General features: G+C 42.2%; 2 protein-coding genes across 2 annotated transcripts in view; both read left to right on the forward strand.

The window, feature by feature from the left end:
- Positions 1–20984, forward strand: part of LOC138371377 (uncharacterized) — a 613305-nt gene that overhangs the window by 279484 nt on the left and 312837 nt on the right. The gene's annotated exons all lie outside the window — the stretch shown is intronic.
- The window catches only part of LOC138371254 (uncharacterized), a 30133-nt gene continuing 10202 nt past the window's right edge, over positions 1054–20984 (forward strand). Inside the window, exon 1 of the mRNA XM_069336062.1 lies at positions 1054–1117. Coding sequence (XP_069192163.1) covers positions 1112–1117 — 6 coding nt within the window. The 5' untranslated portion in view covers positions 1054–1111. The remainder of the gene's footprint in view (positions 1118–20984) is intronic.

Raw genomic sequence — 20984 nt, forward strand, 5'->3', positions numbered from 1 at the left:
TACATCAAAATGAGATAATAAACAAAGGAGATAAAAAAATATATATATTTTTTGGATATTGGTGACAGTAACAGATATTAACATTAGGCAATACATTTTTATGATATTTAACAAAATAGAGCATGATAACATACTCATTATTATTGGTATTATGATGTATTACTCAGCAATGCTATACAGGCACCAGCTGCATATCCACTTTGTCGATACTTCTTGCTACTATTCTTCTTCTTTGTACATTGTACAAGTGCTTGCATCCCTTTATTACTGCATTATCCCTCAGTTCCAGTTAATAGGAGCTGTTCTCCTTATCAACAAAATGTTCTCCTTTTTAAAAAAAATTGTCTAAAATATATTTTTGAAAATATTAGGATGAAACTTGCATGACGCTTATGCCAATAAGTTGGAGATTTGTCTAACATTTAATATTAATTTTCACATAATTCAAATATTTTTGGCCCAGCCCCCATTTACAGCATTTACAGGTTAATGCACATGGTTTGTATTACGTAGGCTGTTAGAGAGGGAGGGGAGGCAGCCGAGAACCCGCCCATACCCCTTCCCCTTTCCTGCCCCACCCTCCTTACTCCTGTCCACCCTCCATACTCCTGTCCACCCTCTTTACTCCTGTCCACCCTCCTTACTCCTGCCCACCCTCCTTACTCCTGCCTACCCTCCTTACTCCTGCCTACCCTCCTTACTCCTGCCCCCCCTCCTTACTCCTGCCCACCCTCCATACTCCTGCCCACCCTCCTTACTCCTGCCCACCCTCCTTACTCCTGCCCACCCTCCATACTCCTGCCCACCCTCCTTACTCCTGCCCACCCTCCTTACTCCTGCCCACCCTCCTTACTTCTACCCACCCTCCTTACTCCTACCCACCCTCCTTTCTCTGGCCTACCCTCCTTACTCCTGGCCACCCTCCTTACTTTTGCTCAAAGTACAATACCTAAAAAATATTATTAAATTTTTCAAAAAATTTACTATGTTTTGGTGGGAAAAAATTTAGTCATAGAAACCTTAAATTTGTTTTATTTTGCCTAATAGGTAATACTGCTTCCATCTCTGCTCGGCTACCAAGGACGATAGCAAACACAACTTCTGCCCATTAATGATGGTAAGGACAATTTTATTCTTACTGTACTACCAGTGTGTGTGTGTGTGTATCATATTGTTATTAACTAGTGATGGTAAGTATATTTATTATGTTGTCATTAACTAGTGATGCTGAGTGTATTAACCCTTTAAGTGCGCAACTCATCATATGATGGGTTGAGTGACTTGCAGTAACTTGCGCTCCACATCATATGATGCATTGGAGTACCGCGCAAGATTTGAAAGGCCCGCGAGTAGAGGGGACTCCCATACGCTGCTTAGGGGTTATAGTAAACAGACACCATTTTGTAAAAAAAATCCAGCTCACGCTACCATCGCGTGGGAGGCATCAGTTACCCAGCAGCCACCATGTCGAGCGCACGGCCGAACGCTTATCGGGCGCGCACCACGCAATCACTCGCCCAAGAGCAAATAACCAGTGAATTATTTTCTGATGGTGAGGAAAGTGATTTTGATAATTAATATTGATAAAGACTACACACAATTGACGGATGATAGTAGCACTGACAGTGAAAATGAGATACAGCCGCCTCCCATGGCGAGGCCTATATGCTCACCAATACCACTTAGCCCAGTGTCTACTCCAATTCACCCTCGACCACACAGTTCATGTGCTTATTTAGAGTCTGAGGATATTTTCGGTGACGAGTCAGAGGAAGGTGACTCATTTTCTGGTTTTAGTGAAGTGGAATCAGAACATAGTGTTACTGGGCCTGGTGCCAGTACCAGTGGTGTTACTGGGCAAGAATTTGTCGCGTCAGCAGCGTCTCGCCCAGCCAAGCGCCACCGCATGGAACAACATGAGGCACCAAGAGTAGTGTAGTGATGGTGATGTTCACGTGCTTCCACCTTATGTGCACGTAGTGGCCGTACTGTTCGTAGATGGGCTTCAGCTCCTGGTCCACGGTGTACATCGCTTCCTCGCCGTCGTGCCCCTGTTGCGTCTCGCAGGACACTAGGTGTACTAGTGTGGAGTGATGGTGCTGGTTTTATTCCTCGAATTCCTGCCTTTGACAATAAAGATGGGATTACCGAGCTTTTCCCTGATAATGGAGAGGATATGAGTAAATTAGATTATTTTACAGCATTCTATGATGAGCCGCTCATGGAATATATTGTACACCAAACGAACCTTCATGCGGCTCATCTCATTAGAAGAGAGATAACAGAATTTTCACGATTGCAACATTGGAAAACCACCAATGTAGGTGAAATGTATGTGTTTTTAGCAATATGTATGTTGATGAAGCACTGTGTCAAACACGCTATCACAGATTACTGGAGCAAAGATCTGACTATTCCAACACCTTTCTTAGGGAAATATATATCCCGAGATAGGTTTCAGATACTCCTCAGGTATCTGCATTTTGCATGTAATGTGGACCGGGCAGAGGATGATAGACTTTGGCGAGTGAGACTATATGAATGAAGTGATTGATAAGTTCAGAGATTTTTACGTACCAGCACAGAAGCTGGTGATTGATAAATCCCTTGTGCTTTTCAAAGGATATGTTTCATTCAAGCAGTATATTCCCTCCAAACGAAACAGATTTGGATTGAAATTCTTTGTACTGTATGACTGTGAAACAGGATACGTGTTATACATGATTCTGTATTCAGCTAGCGATGTAGACATTCCCGGTAACAACGAACATGGTGTCTCGGGTAGTGTGGTGAAGTCACTGATGGCACCATGGGCGAACAAGGGCCACATCTTATACACAGATAATTACTATACTAGTCTATTGCTAACTACGTTTTTGGTTGAAAATAGAACTGGATTGGTTGGCACAGTAAAGGCACGAAGGAGGGAAATGCCAGTGTTTGACAGTAGACTTGCAGTTGGTGAGTGCCAGCTACAGAAATGTGATCAAATACTCTTGGTTCGGTGGAAAGACAAGAGAGAAGTGAACATGCTGACAACCATTCATGAGGGTACAATGGTGAATAGTGGCAAGGTGAACTGTGTAACGAAAGAACCAGTATATAAGCCAGATTGTGTTCTTGACTATAATATCAACATGCGTTTGATTGATAAGGCTAACATGATGGTTGGCATGATCGAGTGTGTGCAGAAAACATTGAAATGGACGAAAAAAGTGTTTTCCATCTTGTTGACATGAGCATGTTGAACTGCTATAATATGTATCTGGGGAAAACTGGACATAAACCTAGTTTCTGTGCATTTGCTTTTACACTTGCAACACAGTTATTAGCAAAGTTTGGTCAAGATGTCCCTGGCATACAAAGACCAATCATGAACCCAGTGTTGCAGCATGCTGCAACACCCAGGCTTGCTCACATGGAGGCCTTTCAGCAACACAGACTAAAACATTTGCCACCAGCTGGAAAGCTGGTTGGCAATAGGCCAACGTGAATGCCTAGTATGTAAAAACAACAAAAAGGAGAGAACAGAAACGTAAAGTGGTGCAAACATCGTGTGAAGCGTGTGCAGTGCCATTGTGTGCTGTCGACTGCTTCAACGACTACCACTCTCTCCAAGAATTCTAAATGTGCAATAATAGTGCAAAAACCTGTACATAGTGCGTGCTTGTGTGTACATATAATAATGAACATTGTGATTGCATAATATAATGGCGTAATGGAAAACATTTGTGTGCACATGTGTATACTCGATGTATGTAACATTTATTGACAATGACTGTGATGTAACATTATGTGCAACACAATTAGTGACTAATATTGCTAATAAAATAGGCCTAGACACTGTAAATAATGCCGCGAAAATAAATTCGTGGCAACTCTGGCTGCTTGAAGACCGCGCGTGACGCCTCTGGGACACACCGTGCATGAGCGATCATTCAGGGTGTGACGTCATCGCTCATCTTGTCGGCTCAATTACGTCGTTGGTAAGTTCAATTGAATTTTTTGTTCTCATGGTCAGGGAACACGACTTAACAGGTTAGGAAGAAAATTTTTTTTTTTTTTTTTTTTGGTATGCGCCTGTAGGTGACAAATGCTAAATAGCCCGGAGCCACACAAGGGTTATTCTTGGTGTTTTCATTACCCAGTGATGGTGAGTGTATTCATCATATTGGCATTACCCAGTGATGTTGATTGTATTAGTCATGGTATTAATAACCAGTTTTGTTGAGTGTATTAACCCTCTGAAATGCATTAGCGCCTATTTTCGCTCAGTCAAGCGGTGCACATAACACCTTAACCACTGCACTGTGCCAAACGACAAATGCTTTTCGCCAATAACTGTTCCCACCGACAAAAGTTTTTTTTATTCGTACACGGTCAAAACACGCTCGCGGTAGGTTGGATACAAAAAGAACTCTTGGGACCTCCAGTGAGAGGCAGCTTTCTTTGAAAAGAATTCCCAGAATGTCCTAGGGCTGCTGGCTGGGTTAGTATTGAGTGAGTAACCATGGGGTGGTGCACGTGCCTCTGGCTCCCAAACACCTGTCCGACGCAGTGTTGAAAGATTGCTCTCTGTCGGTGAAATGCAGACCTTAAAGCTTGAAGAACATAAGGGTCATGATATTGATGAATCTAGGTCATGATATTGATGAAGCAATAAGGACCTAACACAAAGGTCGGATGCAAGTGATACCGCACCTATTAGGACGACACAGCGAGCATATCCAGTTGTAGCTGTGAACGCCACCCATGCCCACCTATGCTATCTCCAATTTATATAGGTGATACATAGATGAATCATTTTCTGGGTTCAGTGATGATGCATCTGATACAAGTAGCATAGATGAACAGTGTTAGCGGTTTCCATGGTGGTGTTTTCCATAGATATTTTCAAGATTAGCTGAATCTCTTCCAGAATGGCTGAATCTCTTCCAGATTGACTGACACTTGCTATAAATGACTGAATCTTCCAGTCAGGGACCTTACAAAGCAGTATTTTCAAGACTACCTTACACATTACAAGCTTGGCTACATACCACTTACAAGTACTAAAGCCAAGGGTGTACATGAGTGCGTTATTTGCAAGCACACAGAACAAAGAAACAGCGAAAATCTATGTACCTGGTGCAACGAGAGCGAAGTCGCGCTTTGTACCATGGACTACTTCATTGATTATTACTCACTTCTGAAGTACTGATTGTGTAATACAGTGTGTTAGTGTGTAAATAGTGTGTGAAACTATACATATTGTAATCTTAGTGAATTTTTAGCAAGTACTATTGCAACAATAAACATTGTGGATACATTACTGACACACAGTATCACAGTTCCATGGAACTTTATGAACGTTCTGTTGTATACATATTGTAAATAACAAAAATATGCATCATATACAATAAAAAAACTAATAAAACCGCATTGAAAATACATAGAACAAATAATTAAAAATATATTTGTGGCAACTCACAATGCTTGAATGGCCTGCACACTTGCTTCTGGGAGTTTCTGGTACTGGCGACCAGCCATGATGACGTCACAGCGCACCTTGTCCACGTCCCCACAGCCAAAGTAAGTGGAATTTTGTATTTATTTTTACATAGACATGTTCAGGGTTAAAAAAACATTTTTGGGGGAACACTTGATTTCATGTGCATGGGGAATGTCACAATAAACTCAGCGCATCACAGTGGTGAAGGCACTCGTAGGTATATTGTAGGGTTCAAAACTTGGGTACAAGATGGATTCCTGAGGTGTTTGCCAGCTTGAAAAAAATTCCCAGCATTCCCCACGGTTGTGGGCAAGCTCATATTCAAGGTAGCAACCATTTTGTATGTATCCATATTGAGCTCCCAGTCTCTAGTTGGCCATGTTTTTGAGAAAACACTCTCTGATGTTGAAATACTGTACAGGGCATATTCCTTGAAGATGAGCATGCCAGTGATTTTGATAACTCAAATCTGGAAAAAGACCTAAGACAGGTGTCTGATACTAGTGATACAGATATTGAAGTGAACGATGTGGAGAGTATGTACAGTACACAGCTCTCACAGCCCTGCCATACCAGCCTAGGTCATCACCATCAGTGGAACAACACAAATTAATTTTTGTATGTTCTCCTGAACATTTAGCGCCAAATGCAATTTGTTCGGATTATCCGGGAATGCTTTAGAGTAGGGTTCGTTAGAGTGAGGATGCACTGTAATTGAATCACTAATATGCTCACAATACTTTTTGAGTATAGCGATGGATCACATTTTATTATATAAATATATCACACTACACACTATTGAATAATATTACTCGAAAAAAAAAACAGAAAAAAAAATCAAAGACATTGAAATAATTAAGTAATAATATTTTTGTGGCAACTCCCGCCTGACAGCTCGGGTGGAGCTGACTGCCTCCGATGATTACTCTGTCAACGCCTCACTTTTGCCAGACTTCCTCGCCCTATTGTGGTCAAAATATGTCACAAATTATTTTCTATTTTTCCCATGATCAGGAAACACACATGAACACTTTTATAAGACGTGTTGCAGGCTAAAATCGCAAGAGAGCAGCCCAAGGGTTAACAAAAACCAACTAATAATATCAGGGGTTTCGCGGCCTCATGAACGTATCGACATCATAAAACCAAAACACGCTGAGTCCCTGATGAAGGTAATGCCATCATCAATTAATGCATTTTTAAAAATCCCATTTATTGTCCGAATATTATGGGACTGGTTTTAAATGTGCCCCTTTATATTGTGAACAGTTTGATAGCAAAATGAATGACGTAGCATGAAAATTGAGGTTAGAAAGCTGAAAAGAGTACAGTTCATCCTCACTAACGAACCCCGTTCTAGCGAATTCCCAGAAGATCCGAACAAATTGAATTAGGTACTAAATGTTCAGTGGAACATACAAATGTTTGATTAAGCGAAGATTGTTCATCCAAGCAGTCACCGAGACCGAGCGTCAAAGGTGGCTGTCATCATCTATGATTCGCCAAAGTGTAAACAGTTATACAGTGTTTTATTATGCTTACCCATTGTTTCTAGGGATAAATGGTTGAAGGATGATAAAATGGTATCAAGGGTCATTGGTGAGAGTTGTTGTCAGGGGGGGCAAGTGGTGTCAGTAGTTAGGGTTTATTGTTAGGAGGGGCAGGTGGTGTAAGTTATTCTCATGGAAGGCAGGTTGTCAGTGGTGTAAGTTGTCAGGGAAGCTGGAGTAATAGTGGTGTCAGGGGAGGCAGGTTGTGTCAGTGGAGAGCTCTGGCTCGAGTTATCATGTAAATGGCAACACGTGGCTGGCGCCTCCATGCTTCACCTCGATAGTTCACTCACTGTCTGCTTTTCACCAAATTAGCTGAGAAAATGTTACCATTTCAGTTGTTTGCAACACAAAGCTCTATCATATTCCATAGTCAAAATGAACAATTTATAATAAATTGTGGTGTCAGTGGTGAGAGGATGTATTAGGGGGTGGAAAGGCGTCAGAGAAGGAGGGTGAGTAGACACACCAGCTGACTGCTACAGCACGTGCCTGCCTCGATACTAAGCTCACTTGCTGCTTTTGACAAAATTAGGAGAGAAAATTTTACCATTTCAGTGGTTTGTAATGCATCGCTCTACCATATTCCGTAGTCAAAATGAAGAATTCATAATAATGTGTGGGGTCAGTGGTGAGGGGATGTATTGGGGGGGGGGGAGGGAGGGGTAAGGAGGCGGCTAGCCTCTATGCAGTCAACATTGGGTCGAGTTTCGTCGAGGTCTGGGTTCAAGGCCTGGCCTGAGGTCTGGCCTGAGGCCTGGTCTGAGGCCTGGCCTGAGGCCTGGTCTGGCCCAAGGCCTGTCAGTCTGGCTGCCACCCTTCCCCCCCCCACTCCTATACCGCCAACATGCTACAACCCCCCCCCTCCCCTCCCCTCCCGCACCTGACTACCAGCGGCCGGCCCTGACCCTCCTCCCCCTACCACCGGCGGCCCGCCAACCACCCCTCCTCTTCAGTTTGTTGAGAAAATTATGTGATTTTGCTTTTTTGGATTCAATAATGCTCATATATGTAGAATTTTTAATCCAAATTGTTTGTAAGTGATTGTTCTATCAAATGCCATAGTGAAAATGAAGACTTCATAATAAATGAATTGTTTATGAATATTTATGTAGACTGATACAGTTGGCTTATGGAAATCCTGGCCATTACATCATATTTGCGGCCACAAATAACAGTCACATAGTTTTGATTTTAATATGGAATTGTTTACAATTGATTGTTCTATCATGTGCCATGTTCAAAATGATAAATACATAATAAATAGATTTTCTGTGATTTTTTGTTTTGTTGATAGTGGATGTAGGACCTTTGGTTTTTTCACATGAAGGGGTGGGACAGCCTGGGGCTGACGGGTAGAACGAATTCCGCAGTGAAACGAATCGGCCTCGCCTCATATAACGCCTACGCCTCGTTCGAGTGAGGTCACACTGTATAAACATTTGAGTGTGGTTTGTGCGCTCACGGCCAATGCTCAGCCATCGTTGCAGTGTGTGCCAGGTCGCTTGCCAGGCCAGCAAAAGAGTTAATCTTCCTTGGAGATTTCAATTTACCGAGTCTAAGATGGAAAATGGCAAACACAAATATCATAGCAGGGAATGACCCGGGAAATAACCAACCACAGGTCAGAGAACTTTTGAGATTCTGTGACAAATTCTCGCCCAATCAACAGATTACAGAACCAACTAGGAACGAAAACACACTAGACTTGTTTTCTAGTGTGTTTTTGTTGTTTTCTATTTTTCTAGACTTGTTTTCTTGTTCATCATTAGTTCACAAACAATGATGAACTAATCAGAGACATCACAATCTCAGATACTTCATACTCAGTCCATAAGCTCATTGAAGTGCGAACTAGCATAAATAACGGTAGTAGGTCTAAGAGACCCAACAAGTGAGAAGGAATATTCAATCAATTCAATTTTAACAATAAGAGGATCGACTGGGAAAAAATAAATGTAGACCTTGCAACCATTCAATGGGAGACGGTCTTAAGCGACAAAACTCCCACACAGGGAATAGCTCAACTGACAGCTGAAGCTTACAAGGTCTGCTTGAAGCACGTGCCAGTGAGGAGGGGCAGAAAGAGGACCACTCAAGAAAGAGAACACAGACAACTGTACAGGAGAAGGAAAAAAATAACGGAAATGCTTCGGCAGACACAACTATCACAAGCAAGGAAAATAAGCCTAAGCAGGGAGATCGAAGAAATAGAACAAACGTTGAAGCGATCATATGAGTCTAAGGAAATGGAATTGGAACAGAAAGTTATACAAGAGATAAGGAAAAATCCGAAATATTTTTTCACATACGCAAAATCAAAATCAAAAACCTCTACCAGTATTGGACCATTAATTACAAATGAAGGTACGTACACAGAGGACAACAAAGAGATTAGTGAAATTCTAAGAAGCCAGTATGAGGCTATGTTTAGCACACCAATAAACAACATGAAAGTTGATGACCCAGACAGCTTCTTTATGAATGACATTCAAGCTGCAGATAATATAACGGATATTACCACAAACTCGGAAAACTTTGAAAGAGAAATTGACAATATGCCTATGCACTCAGCTCCTGGGCCTGACTCATGGAATTCAATATTCATAAAGAAATGTAAAGTACCAGTAGCGAGAGCACTCAGCGTAATTTGGAGAAAGAGCCTGGATACAGGGGAGATACCAGCAGCACTTAAATCTGCAGATATAGCTCCGTTGCACAAGGGGGGGAGTAAAGCCTTGGCAAAAAATTATAGGCCAGTTGCACTAACATTACACATAATAAAAGTGTTTAAAACGTCTGTATATAGGATAATAACACCACAAACAGTATTGTTGGGGGTGAAACTTTAGTGCGTCTGACCTTGAATGTGTGAAGGAAGCAGCCACCACCTGACTGTGTGTAGCGACGTCTCTTAGTGCCTGAACTAACTATATCAACTTAGTTGTACAGTTGTGGTGAACAAAACATGTAGATACTTACATATAACATCTGTATATAGTGAATAAAAGCAAAAACAGTATTGTGGGAGGAGAATGTGGGTGAGGGAGGGAGAAAGTAGCAGCCAGAGGCGGGCTGCCACTGGTTGCCACTGCCACTCAGCATGCCAACTTAGTGGTTCGGTATGGTGAACACGAATGTAGATACTTATATGTAACGTCTGTATATAGTGAATAAAAGCAAAAACAGTATGGTGGGAGGAGAATGTGGGCGAGTGAGGTGTTGAGGGAGTGGGTGGCAGCGAGTGACTGGCTGGTGTGTGGCGGTCACTCCTCTTTGCTTTTTGACTCATATTAGCGACTTAATGGTACGTTATGGTGAACAAAACATGCAGATACTTATATATAACCTGTGTATATAGTGTAATAATCGACAAAGTATTTGTTCACTGTTTGATGAACATAATAATTGAATCAACAATATGCACACCATATTTTTGAGTACAGTGATGATTCACTCATTTTATTATATAAATATATCACACTACACACTATTGAATAATATTACAGCAAAAAATACTATGAAAAATCAATCAGAGACATTGAAATAATTAGGTAATTATCTCTTTGTGGCCACTCCTGCCTGACAGCTGGCGAGCAACAGACCGCTTGGGACGCACGCTGAGTCAGCGCCTGTTTTTTGCCAGACTTCCCCGCCCTGTAGCGGGCAATATATGCCACTTACGATATTTTTTATTATTTTTCCCATGATCAGAGAACACAAATTAACAGGTTTAAAAGAAAAAATAATTTTTTTTTGTATGCGCCTGTGGGTGACAATTGCTAAATAGCCTGGAGCCACACAGGGGTTAAACATAATACAGGGTACATAACACAATCAAATTTGCCCATAGTAGGTAAGCACCATGTAAAGAATTTGGGAATAATGATGTCTAACGACCTAATGTTTAGGGAGCATAACCAAGCAAATATTGCGTCAGCCAGAAAAATGATGGATTACGAGAACTTTCAAATCCAGGGATCCCATCACAATGGTTGTGCTCTTCAAATCACTTGTGTTGTCGCATCATGAGTACTGCTCAGTACTCACTTTACCCTTCAGAGCAGGAGAGATTGCAGAAATAGAGGGAATACAGAGAACATATACGGCATACATAGACCCGATAAAGCACCTAAATTATTGGGATCGTCTCAAAGCCCTCCAAATGTACTCACTAGAAAGACGACGAGAGAGATATCAAATAATATACATATGGAAAATACTAGAGGGCCAGGTTCCAAATCTACACTGTAAAATAACAACATACTGGAGTGAATGATATGAAAGAAAATGCACAATAAAACCAGTGAAGAGCAGGGGTGCCGTAGGCACAGAGAACACTGTATAAACATCAGTGGTCCGCGGTTGTTCAACATTCTCCCGGCAAGCATAAGAAATATTGCTGGGTCAACCATGGACATCTTCAAGAGCAAACTAGATAGGTTTCTCCAAGGAGTGCTGGACCAACCTGGCTGTGGTGGGTATGTGGGCCGCTCCAAGCAACAGCCTGGTGGACCAAACTCTCACAAGTCAGAGTTTGAGGAGTAGAGAGTACTCCTCAAGTACTTCCAGTAGAGTAGAAGTAGGAGTAGAACAACTCCCAGAACCCCATCAAGCAGGTAAACCGCCTCTAGATACAATGAAGATAAGCCTTAGGCTACACAATGAAACTTGTAAAAGCAACTGTATTGCTGCTGCCTCTAATATCGACTGGGAGTTTGAAATAGGTGACATAGTGAATATCAACCTTGCAGTGCAAACATTTCTTCACAAAACTTTTAGCCTTGCCTTAAGGCTACCTTGAGGTGTTTTCTGGGCTTAGCGTCCCCGCTGCCCGGTCGTCGACCAGGCCTCCTTGTTGCTGGATTGGTCAACCAGGCTGTTGAATGCGGCTACTCGCAGCCTGACGTATAAATCACAGCCTGGTTAATCAGGTATCATTTGGAGGTGCTTACTGAGTTCTCTCTTGAACATTGTGAGGGGTCGGCCAGTTATGCCTCTTATATTTAGTGGAAGCGTGTTGAACAGTATCAGGCCTCTGATGTTGACAGAGTTCTCTCAGAGTACCTATTGAACCTCTGCTCTTCAACGGGGGTATTCTGCACATGCTGCCATACCTTCCGGTCTCAAATTATATTATTTCTGTGTGCAGATTTGGGACCAGCCCCCTCTACTATTTTCCACGAGTAAATTACAGTAGTTGCATGTCTCTGCACCTTTTCCAGTTTGTTGATGTGCTGCTTAAGATATGGGCACCATACAACCACTGCATATTCCAGTTTTGGTCTGACAATAGTTGTGAATAATTTCTTTAGTATTTTGCCATCCATGTATTTAAAAGCAATTCTGAAGTTAGAAAGTGTAGCATTGGCTCTTCACACAATGTTCTTTATGTGGTCCTCAGGTGATAGCTTTTTATCTAGAACCACTTCTAGATCTCTTTCTTTATCCGAATTCTTTAAAGATTTTTCACATTTCATAGAGGTGTCTGAATATAAAGTGAAAAAAATGCCAAAGGAGCTAAGTAAGAACAAAGCATTTGGTCCAGATGGAGTTTCACCATGGGTTTTGAGAGAATGTGCACTTGAGCTCAGCGTTCCACTTAACAGATTTTTTCAGGCGTCCCCGTGAACAGGAGTCTTAGCAGATGTGTGGAAAAAGGCTAACACAGAACAAATGTTTGCACTACAAGGTTGATAATAACTGTACTACCTATTTCAGATTCCCTGTTGATATTAGAGGCAGCAGCAATCTACAACAGTTACAGCAGGGAAGATCCCATCAAATATAGACCTGTATCATTGACAAGTGTTATAGTCAAAATATTGGAAAAAACCAGTGTTGAATGTAATGAAACGCCATTTTCTGGGTGAGACCCGGAGGCTCCCCGGAGCTTTACCAGGCTGATACCCTGGAAACACAAACCGAAACTATCTCCATTTTCCGCTTGTTACAACTTGTAATAAAGTTGTTACATCTTGGCTTAACGTGTTTATGACGTATTAGAACATAGTTACAACTTGCTATATTGGTTGTTATAACTGGTTAGGAAGTGTTAAAACTTGTTCGAACGTTGTACCAACGTCGTAATTTCGGTGTGTGTTTGGAGGGTATGCTAATGTCAGACTTTGGCATCAGTCATGTGTATGGAGTTCTAGGGCCTACCGGGGACCATGGCCAGAACCTGGCCCCCTCAGAGAGGCAAGGGGAGCAATGGCCTATAGAATGGCTTATGCATCGTTAATAATGCATAAGCAACAGGGCTCCATTAAGGAACATATAATCTCTTCCCACAACCAGACCATCACCAGAGAAGTCTTATCAAAAAACACGGAAATCATCGATAGATACAGCGATAGCAGGAGGCCTGATATCTGCGAGGCACTACACATTAAGAAGTCGATACCAGCAATCAACAGCCAATTAATGCACAACTATATTCTACCCACTTCAAGACTCCGCACCAATATAGAAGCATCAAGAAATATGGGCCAATAGGCCCATTGCAGTTACTTACATTCTTCCTTTTAACTTACAAAATATTATACCCATTGTTTCGTGTTCTGTCTTGTGTTGAAAATTTGTTTTCACCTCATCCAAAACTGTTGTAACATATCACCTCACCCAAATGCAGGTATAAAATCAAAGCTGTTTAACCCTTACACTGCTCAGGGGTCCTGGGGACATTTACACCCCTGTGCGCAAGAAATAAAGAATTCAAAATTTTTTTTCGTCTTCTAGACATGTTAATTTGTGTCCCCTGAGTACGGGAAAAATAAAAAAAAATCGTAGGTGACATATTTTGGGCGCAATTGACCGAGGAAGTCTGGCAAAAAGTGGGCGTTGACAGCGCGGTCGTCAGACCCGTCACCCGCGCTGACAGGTGGGAGTTGCCACAAAGATATTACCTAATTGTTTCAATGTCTTCGATTTATTTTTTCTTAGTTTTTTTGCAGTAATATTATTCAATAGTGTCTATTGTAATATATTTATATAATAAAAGTGATTAATAATCGCTATACTCAAAAGTATGATGTGCATATTAGTGATTCAATTATGTTTATAAAACAATAAACAAATAGTTTTGCTGCTATTACACTCTATACACAGGTTATATATAAGTATCTGCATGTTTTGGTCACCATAACGAATCACTAAGTTGGTATTGGGAGTCGAAAAGCAACGAAGAGTTACCACCACACACCAGCCAGCCACTCGCTGCCACTCCCTCAACACACGCACTAAACTTTCTTCCCCCAACAATACCATTTGTGGTGTTATTACACTATGTACAGACGTTATATATAAGTATGTATATATTTTATTCACCACAACTGTAAAGCTAAGCTGATATAGTTAGTTCAGGCACTAAGAGTCGTCGCTATACACAGATGGCAGCTGGCGGCTCCCTCACTCATTCAAGGTCACACGCACTAAACTTTCTCCCCCAACAATACTGTTTGCAGTGTTATTACCCTATATACACATATTATATATAAGTATCTACATGTTTTATGCACCGTAACTGTACACCTAAGCTTGTAGTGCGCCCAAAAAGCATAGTGGCCACCCTCTAAACAGCTAGACAAATCGTGCAGACGACGTCACCTCGGTCACCCAAATGGCTCCCCCCAGCATAATCCTTTTGCTGTTATTACACTAATACACACATTATATATAAGTATCTACATTTGTGTTCACCATAGAGAACCACTGACCTGGTATGGTGAGTGCAAACAATAACAGGTGGCCACACAGTCAGTAAACGATGCTGTCTCCCTCCGTCTCTCGGCATCACTCCTCCCACAGCGCTAATTATTACAACAATCCTGCTATTATCACAACCCTGGTTATTTATATCACAGTCATGGGTCATCTGTAATATTGTCATCGCTAAATAATAACATTTATATATTTTGACATTTTTCGGTGATGCTGTGGTCACAAGCTGAACAGCAATGCTGTTCGCTCATGCTGCATGCGCCAGCCTTGGTTGCTCCAACAGTACTGTGCCTCTTACACCTGAGAATATTGCCCACGATTTAAAAAAAAAATGGCATCTGTTTACAAGAGCCCTGAGGAAGTTACTGTGAACCCCGTGTAGCCGCGGGCCATTTGAATCGGGCCTGGCACCCTATGGCGTATATATATACGCCATGCGCACCGTGGGACATGTTACTCAGGGCGTATATATACACCATGAGCAGTTTAAGGGTTAAACTCTGTTTAGTGTTTGCAAGTTATAGTTGTGTGTGTGTAAACTAAAGTCTTTGAAAATGTAATAATTTATTACGAAACGCGTTCACATGTCAAGCCGCCTGCTATCGCTGTATCTATCGATGATTTCTGTGTTGTTAGATAGATAGTTGTTTGATAATCATCGATAGATACAGCGATAGCAGGCTATCGCTGTATCTATCGATGATTTCTGTGTTGTTAGATAGATAGTTGTTTGATAATCATCGATAGATACAGCGATAGCAGGCGGCTTGACGTCTGCGAAGCACTACACATCAAGAAGTCAACACCAGCAATCAACAGCCAATTAATGCACAACTATATTCTACCCACTTCAAGACTCCGCTCCAATATAGAAGCATCAAGAAATATGGACCAATAGGCTTTCTACAATTACTTCCATTCAATACCCATTGTTTCGTGTTCTGTCTTGTGTTGGAATTTAATACCCATTGAATACCCATTGTTGAAAGTTCGTTTTTTCACCTCATCCACCTCACCCAAATGTAGATATAAACCTCGAAGATGTGTAAGCTCTATTCAGTTTCAGTTGTGTGTTTGTAAACTAAAGTCTTTGAAAATGTAATAAGTTTTACGAAACGCACTCAAGTGTCGCGTCAGACTAGAAATAAAAATGAATTTTGGAGAATTGATCTTTGAATTACCATCAACAGTGAAAAAGAAATGTAAGAAAGATAGAGAAAATTTGTGTTAGAATTATTAATCTTACTTTTACGGTCATATTTAATAATATATGTCTACAGGAAAGAATGCTACCAAAATATATATATATATATATATATATATATATATATATATATATATATATATATATATATGTCGTACCTAGTAGCCAGAACTCACTTCTCAGCCTACTATGCAAGGCCCGATTTGCCTAATAAGCCAAGTTTTCATGAATTAATGTTTTTTCGTCTACCTAACCTAACCTAACCTACCTTTTTTTGGCTACCTAACCTAACCTTACCTATATATATAGGTTAGGTTAGGTAGGGTTGGTTAGGTTCGGTCATATATCTACGTTAATTTTAACTCCAATAAAAAAAAATTGACCTCATACATAGTGAAAAGGGTAGCTTTATCATTTCATAAGAAAAAAATTATAGTAAATATATTAATTCAGGAAAACTTGGCTTATTAGGCAAATCGGGCCTTGAATAGTAGGCTGAGAAGTGAGTTCTGGCTACTAGGTACGACATATATATATATATATATATATATATATATACAGTACAACCTCGATTCAACGTACCCCGATTCAACGAATCTCCGGCTAGTTCGCACACTTTTCAGGCCGAATTTACTCACCCGGTTCGACGAACAATGGTTCGCCGAAGCGAGGGATGTTCGGATTTGCTTACGATGTCCAGACAGAGTTCACAGACTGGTGGAAAACTTTCCCATTCTATAACAGATTACAATTAATAATTCTCTCATATGACAAGTTGGATCACACAAGTGGATCACACAAGTGGACCACACAAATGGACCACACATGTGGACCACAAGTGGTCCACAAGCTTACGATTTTGGGACAGAGTTCACAGAGTGGTGGAAAACTTTCTCATTCTATCACAGATTACAATTAATAATTCCTTCATAAGAAGTTGGATCACACAAGTGAACCATATGAACCAAACACCAGCCAAAATGGTCCACACAAACACCAGCCAAAATGGTCCACACAAACATCAGCCAGAGTGATCCACACAAGTGAACAACTGAGTTTCCATGATTTTCGTTCACTGATTTGGGGCACACGTATCTTTGTACATTAATTTAAAGGATGAAGCGTGATTACCTAGCTACATGTGGTAAAATCTCCTTATAGACATTTTCTGTGATGAAACAAGATGAGTGAGGGTGGACAGATAAGAGAATACTGTACTGTAAACCTCACTCTACAGTGAGGTTTCACTCACTTTCGTCTGTGTGTCGTCATAGTTCAGTGACCCATGACTTTTGAAAGTTTCATATTAATAAATAATTTCTAAAACCAGTGTTTTAATAGCTTTTTATTATCCTAATTAAACTAAACTAAATAAAACTGAAAATATGCTGTAACATGATAGACATCTGCTCTTTGAGAAATTACTGTATGTTATTAGAACAACTCTAGCGTGAGTGGACGGGTCTAATCCCTGTACACACACCATGCTTGTTTCCTCCCGCCCTCCCTCTCTCCCCCTCCCTCTCTCCCGCCCTCCCTCTCTCCCCCTCCCTCCCTCTCCCCCTCTCTCTCTCTCTCTCTCTCTCTCTCTCTCTCCATCTATCTCTCTCTCTCTCCCTCTATCTCTCTCTCTCTCTCCCCCTCTCTCTCTCTCTCTCCCCCTCTCTCTCTCTCTCCCCCTCTCTCTCTCTCTCTCTCTCTCTCTCTCTCTCTCTCTCTCTCTCTCTCTCTCTCTCTCTCTCTCTCTCTCTCTCTCTCTCTCCATCCATCCATCCATCCCCCTCCCTCCATCCATCCCCTCCATCCATCCATCCATCCCCCTCCCTCCATCCATCCCCTCCATCCATCCATCCCCTCCATCCATCCATCCATCCCCTCCATCCATCCATCCCCTCCATCCATCCATCCATCCATCCATCCCCTCCATCCATCCATCCCCTCCCTCCATCCATCCATCCCCTCCATCCATCCATCCCCTCCCTCCATCTATCCATCCATCCCCTCCCTCCATCCATCCATCCATCCCCTCCCTCCATCCATCCATCCATCCCCTCCCTCCATCCATCCATCCCCTCCCTCCATCCATCCATCCATCCCCTCCCTCCATCCATCCATCCATCCCCTCCCTCCATCCATCCATCCCCTCCCTCCATCCATCCATCCCCTCCCTCCATCCATCCATCCATCCCCTCCCTCCCACCATCCATCCATCCATCCATCCATCCCCTCCCTCCATCCCTCCATCCATCCATCCCCTCCCTCCATCCATCCATCCCCTCCCTCCCTCCCTCCATCCATCCCCTCCATCCATCCATCCCCTCCCTCCCACCATCCATCCATCCATCCCCTCCCTCCCTCCATCCATCCATCCATCCCCTCCCTCCCTCCATCCATCCCCTCCCTCCCACCATCCATCCATCCATCCCCTCCCTCCATCCATCCCCTCCCTCCATCCATCCATCCATCCCCTCCCTCCCTCCATCCATCCATCCATCCCCTCCATCCATCCCCTCCATCCCCTCCCTCCCTCCCTCCCTCCATCCATCCATCCATCCATCCCCTCCCTCCCTCCCTCCATCCATCCATCCCCTCCCTCCATCCATCCATCCATCCCCCCTCCATCCATCCCCTCCCTCCATCCATCCATCCATCCCCTCCCTCCATCCCCTTTCTCCCTACATCCATCCAGAATTGAAGAAACAAATCAAGTTAAAAAAAAAAGTTAACTGGGTCAGAGTTAGGGTTATCAGCGAGTCGGTCCCTTCACCACCACCGACACACCTCCCCCCCCCCACCCCTACAGCCCATACACACACACACACCCTCAAATCATCCATCCCTCCCTCCATCCTACCATCAATCCATCTCCATCCTCTCCTTCCCTGCCTCCCTCCCAAGCTCTGCCTGCCTCCCTCCGTGCCTGTCTCCCTCCCTGCCTGCCTCCCTCCCTGCCTCTCCCTTACAAGCTCTGCTTGCCCACCTCCCTCCCAACCTCCCACTGATTTGTGGCAGACGTATCTTTGTAAATTAATTTAAAGGCTGAAGCGTGATTAGCTAGCTACATGTCGTAAAATCTCCTTATTGACATTTTCTGTGATAAAACAAGGTGAGTGAGGGTGGACAGATAAGGGAATACTGTTCTGTAAACCTCACTTGGTTTTCCTTCGTCTGTGTCGTTATAGTTCAGTGACCCATGACTTTGAAAGTTTCAGACTAATAAATCATTTCTAAAACCAATGCTTTAATAGCTTTTTATTATCCTAATTAAACTAAACTAAATAAAACCGAAAATATACTGTAATATGATAGACATCTGCTATTTGAGAAATTATTTGTTATTGGAACAACTCCAGCGTGAGCGAGTGGACGGGTCTAATCCCTGTACACACCATGCGTTTCTCGTTTCAATTCGTCGCCACAGTTCAGTGACTACGGCTTCGAAATAATAAAATTAATAAATCATTTAATCAATGGTTATTTAACAGATGATGAGATTATACAAAATGTTACTGGCACTGTTGACGTTCCCAGCACCAGCACAGCCGTACCCAGCACCAGCACAGCCGTACCCAGCACCAGCACAGCTGTACCCAGCACCAGCACAGCCGTACCCAGCACCAGCACAGCCGTACCCAGCACCAGCACAGCTGTACCCAGCACCAGCACAGCCGTACCCAGCAGCACGGCTGTACCCAGCACCAGCACAGCCGTACCCAGCACCAGCACAGCCGTACCCAGCACCAGCACAGCCGTACCCAGCACCAGCACAGCCGTACCCAGCACCAGCACAGCCGTACCCAGCACCAGCACAGCCGTACCCAGCACCAGCACAGCCGTACCCAGCACCAGCACAGCCGTACCCAGCACCAGCACAGCTGTACCCAGCACCAGCACAAAAGCAGCTGAAGCCAACACAGCAGCAGCGAGCACCAGCAAAGCTGATGCAAACATCTAAAAACATCGTGTGTGAAGTGAACAATTAGAATAAGTGTTAAATTCAAGTGTGTACATAGTGTTAAAATTAAAGTTGCAATAATTCTAATGTACAATAGTTTTCAAGAACTGTATTGTAGTACTCAACATACAGCAAAACCACTTTTAATAATACAGTGCTAACGGCTTAATGCACTGCAGTACCTATTTACTGTAGAGCATTCACAACTTCACAAAACTTCAAGATGGACATAACTCCAACAATAAGGTAAATACATGAATTACAGAATTTTTAGTAGAGTAGTAAAATATAGGTACAGTAAGTAATATGATACAATGCATTTTTATTGTGTACAAGAAAAAAAAAAGACACTGACGCAAACGCCTCTTGAAGGTCACCTCTTGCAACGAATCCAACGCTCCAACGAACTGGGGGTGGTCCCATATAGTACGTTGAATCGAGGTTGTACTGTATATATATATATATATATATATATATATATATATATATATATATATATATATATATATATATATATATATATTATTAAATATGACCGAAAAAGTAAGATTAATAATTCTAACACGAATTTTCTCAATCTTTCGTACATTACGCTTCACTGTTGGAGGTAAATCAAAAATCACTTCTCCAAAATTCATTTTTATTTCTAGTCTGACGCGACACGGGCGCGTTTCGTAAAACTTATTACATTTTCAAAGACTTCACAAATACACAACTGATTAGAACTTACGTATCTCTGATTTTATATCTACATTTGAGTGAGGTGGGAGGGGTGATGTGGCATTAACACAAGACAGAACAAGAGGGGATATTAATAGGGTATTAAAAGTATCAACACAAGACAGAACAGAAACAATGGGTATTGAATAGAAGTGTTTGTAGAAAGCCTATTGGTCCATATTTCTTGATGCTTCTATATTGGAGCGGAGTCTTGAGGTGGGTAGAATATAGTTGTGCAATAATTGGCTGTTGATTGCTGGTGTTGACTTCTTGATGTGTAGTGCCTCGCAAACGTCAAGCCGCCTGCTATCGCTGTATCTATCGATGATTTCTGTGTTGTTT

The sequence above is a fragment of the Procambarus clarkii genome, chromosome 35, assembly GCF_040958095.1.
Source record: "Procambarus clarkii isolate CNS0578487 chromosome 35, FALCON_Pclarkii_2.0, whole genome shotgun sequence".
NCBI lineage: Eukaryota > Metazoa > Arthropoda > Malacostraca > Decapoda > Cambaridae > Procambarus > Procambarus clarkii.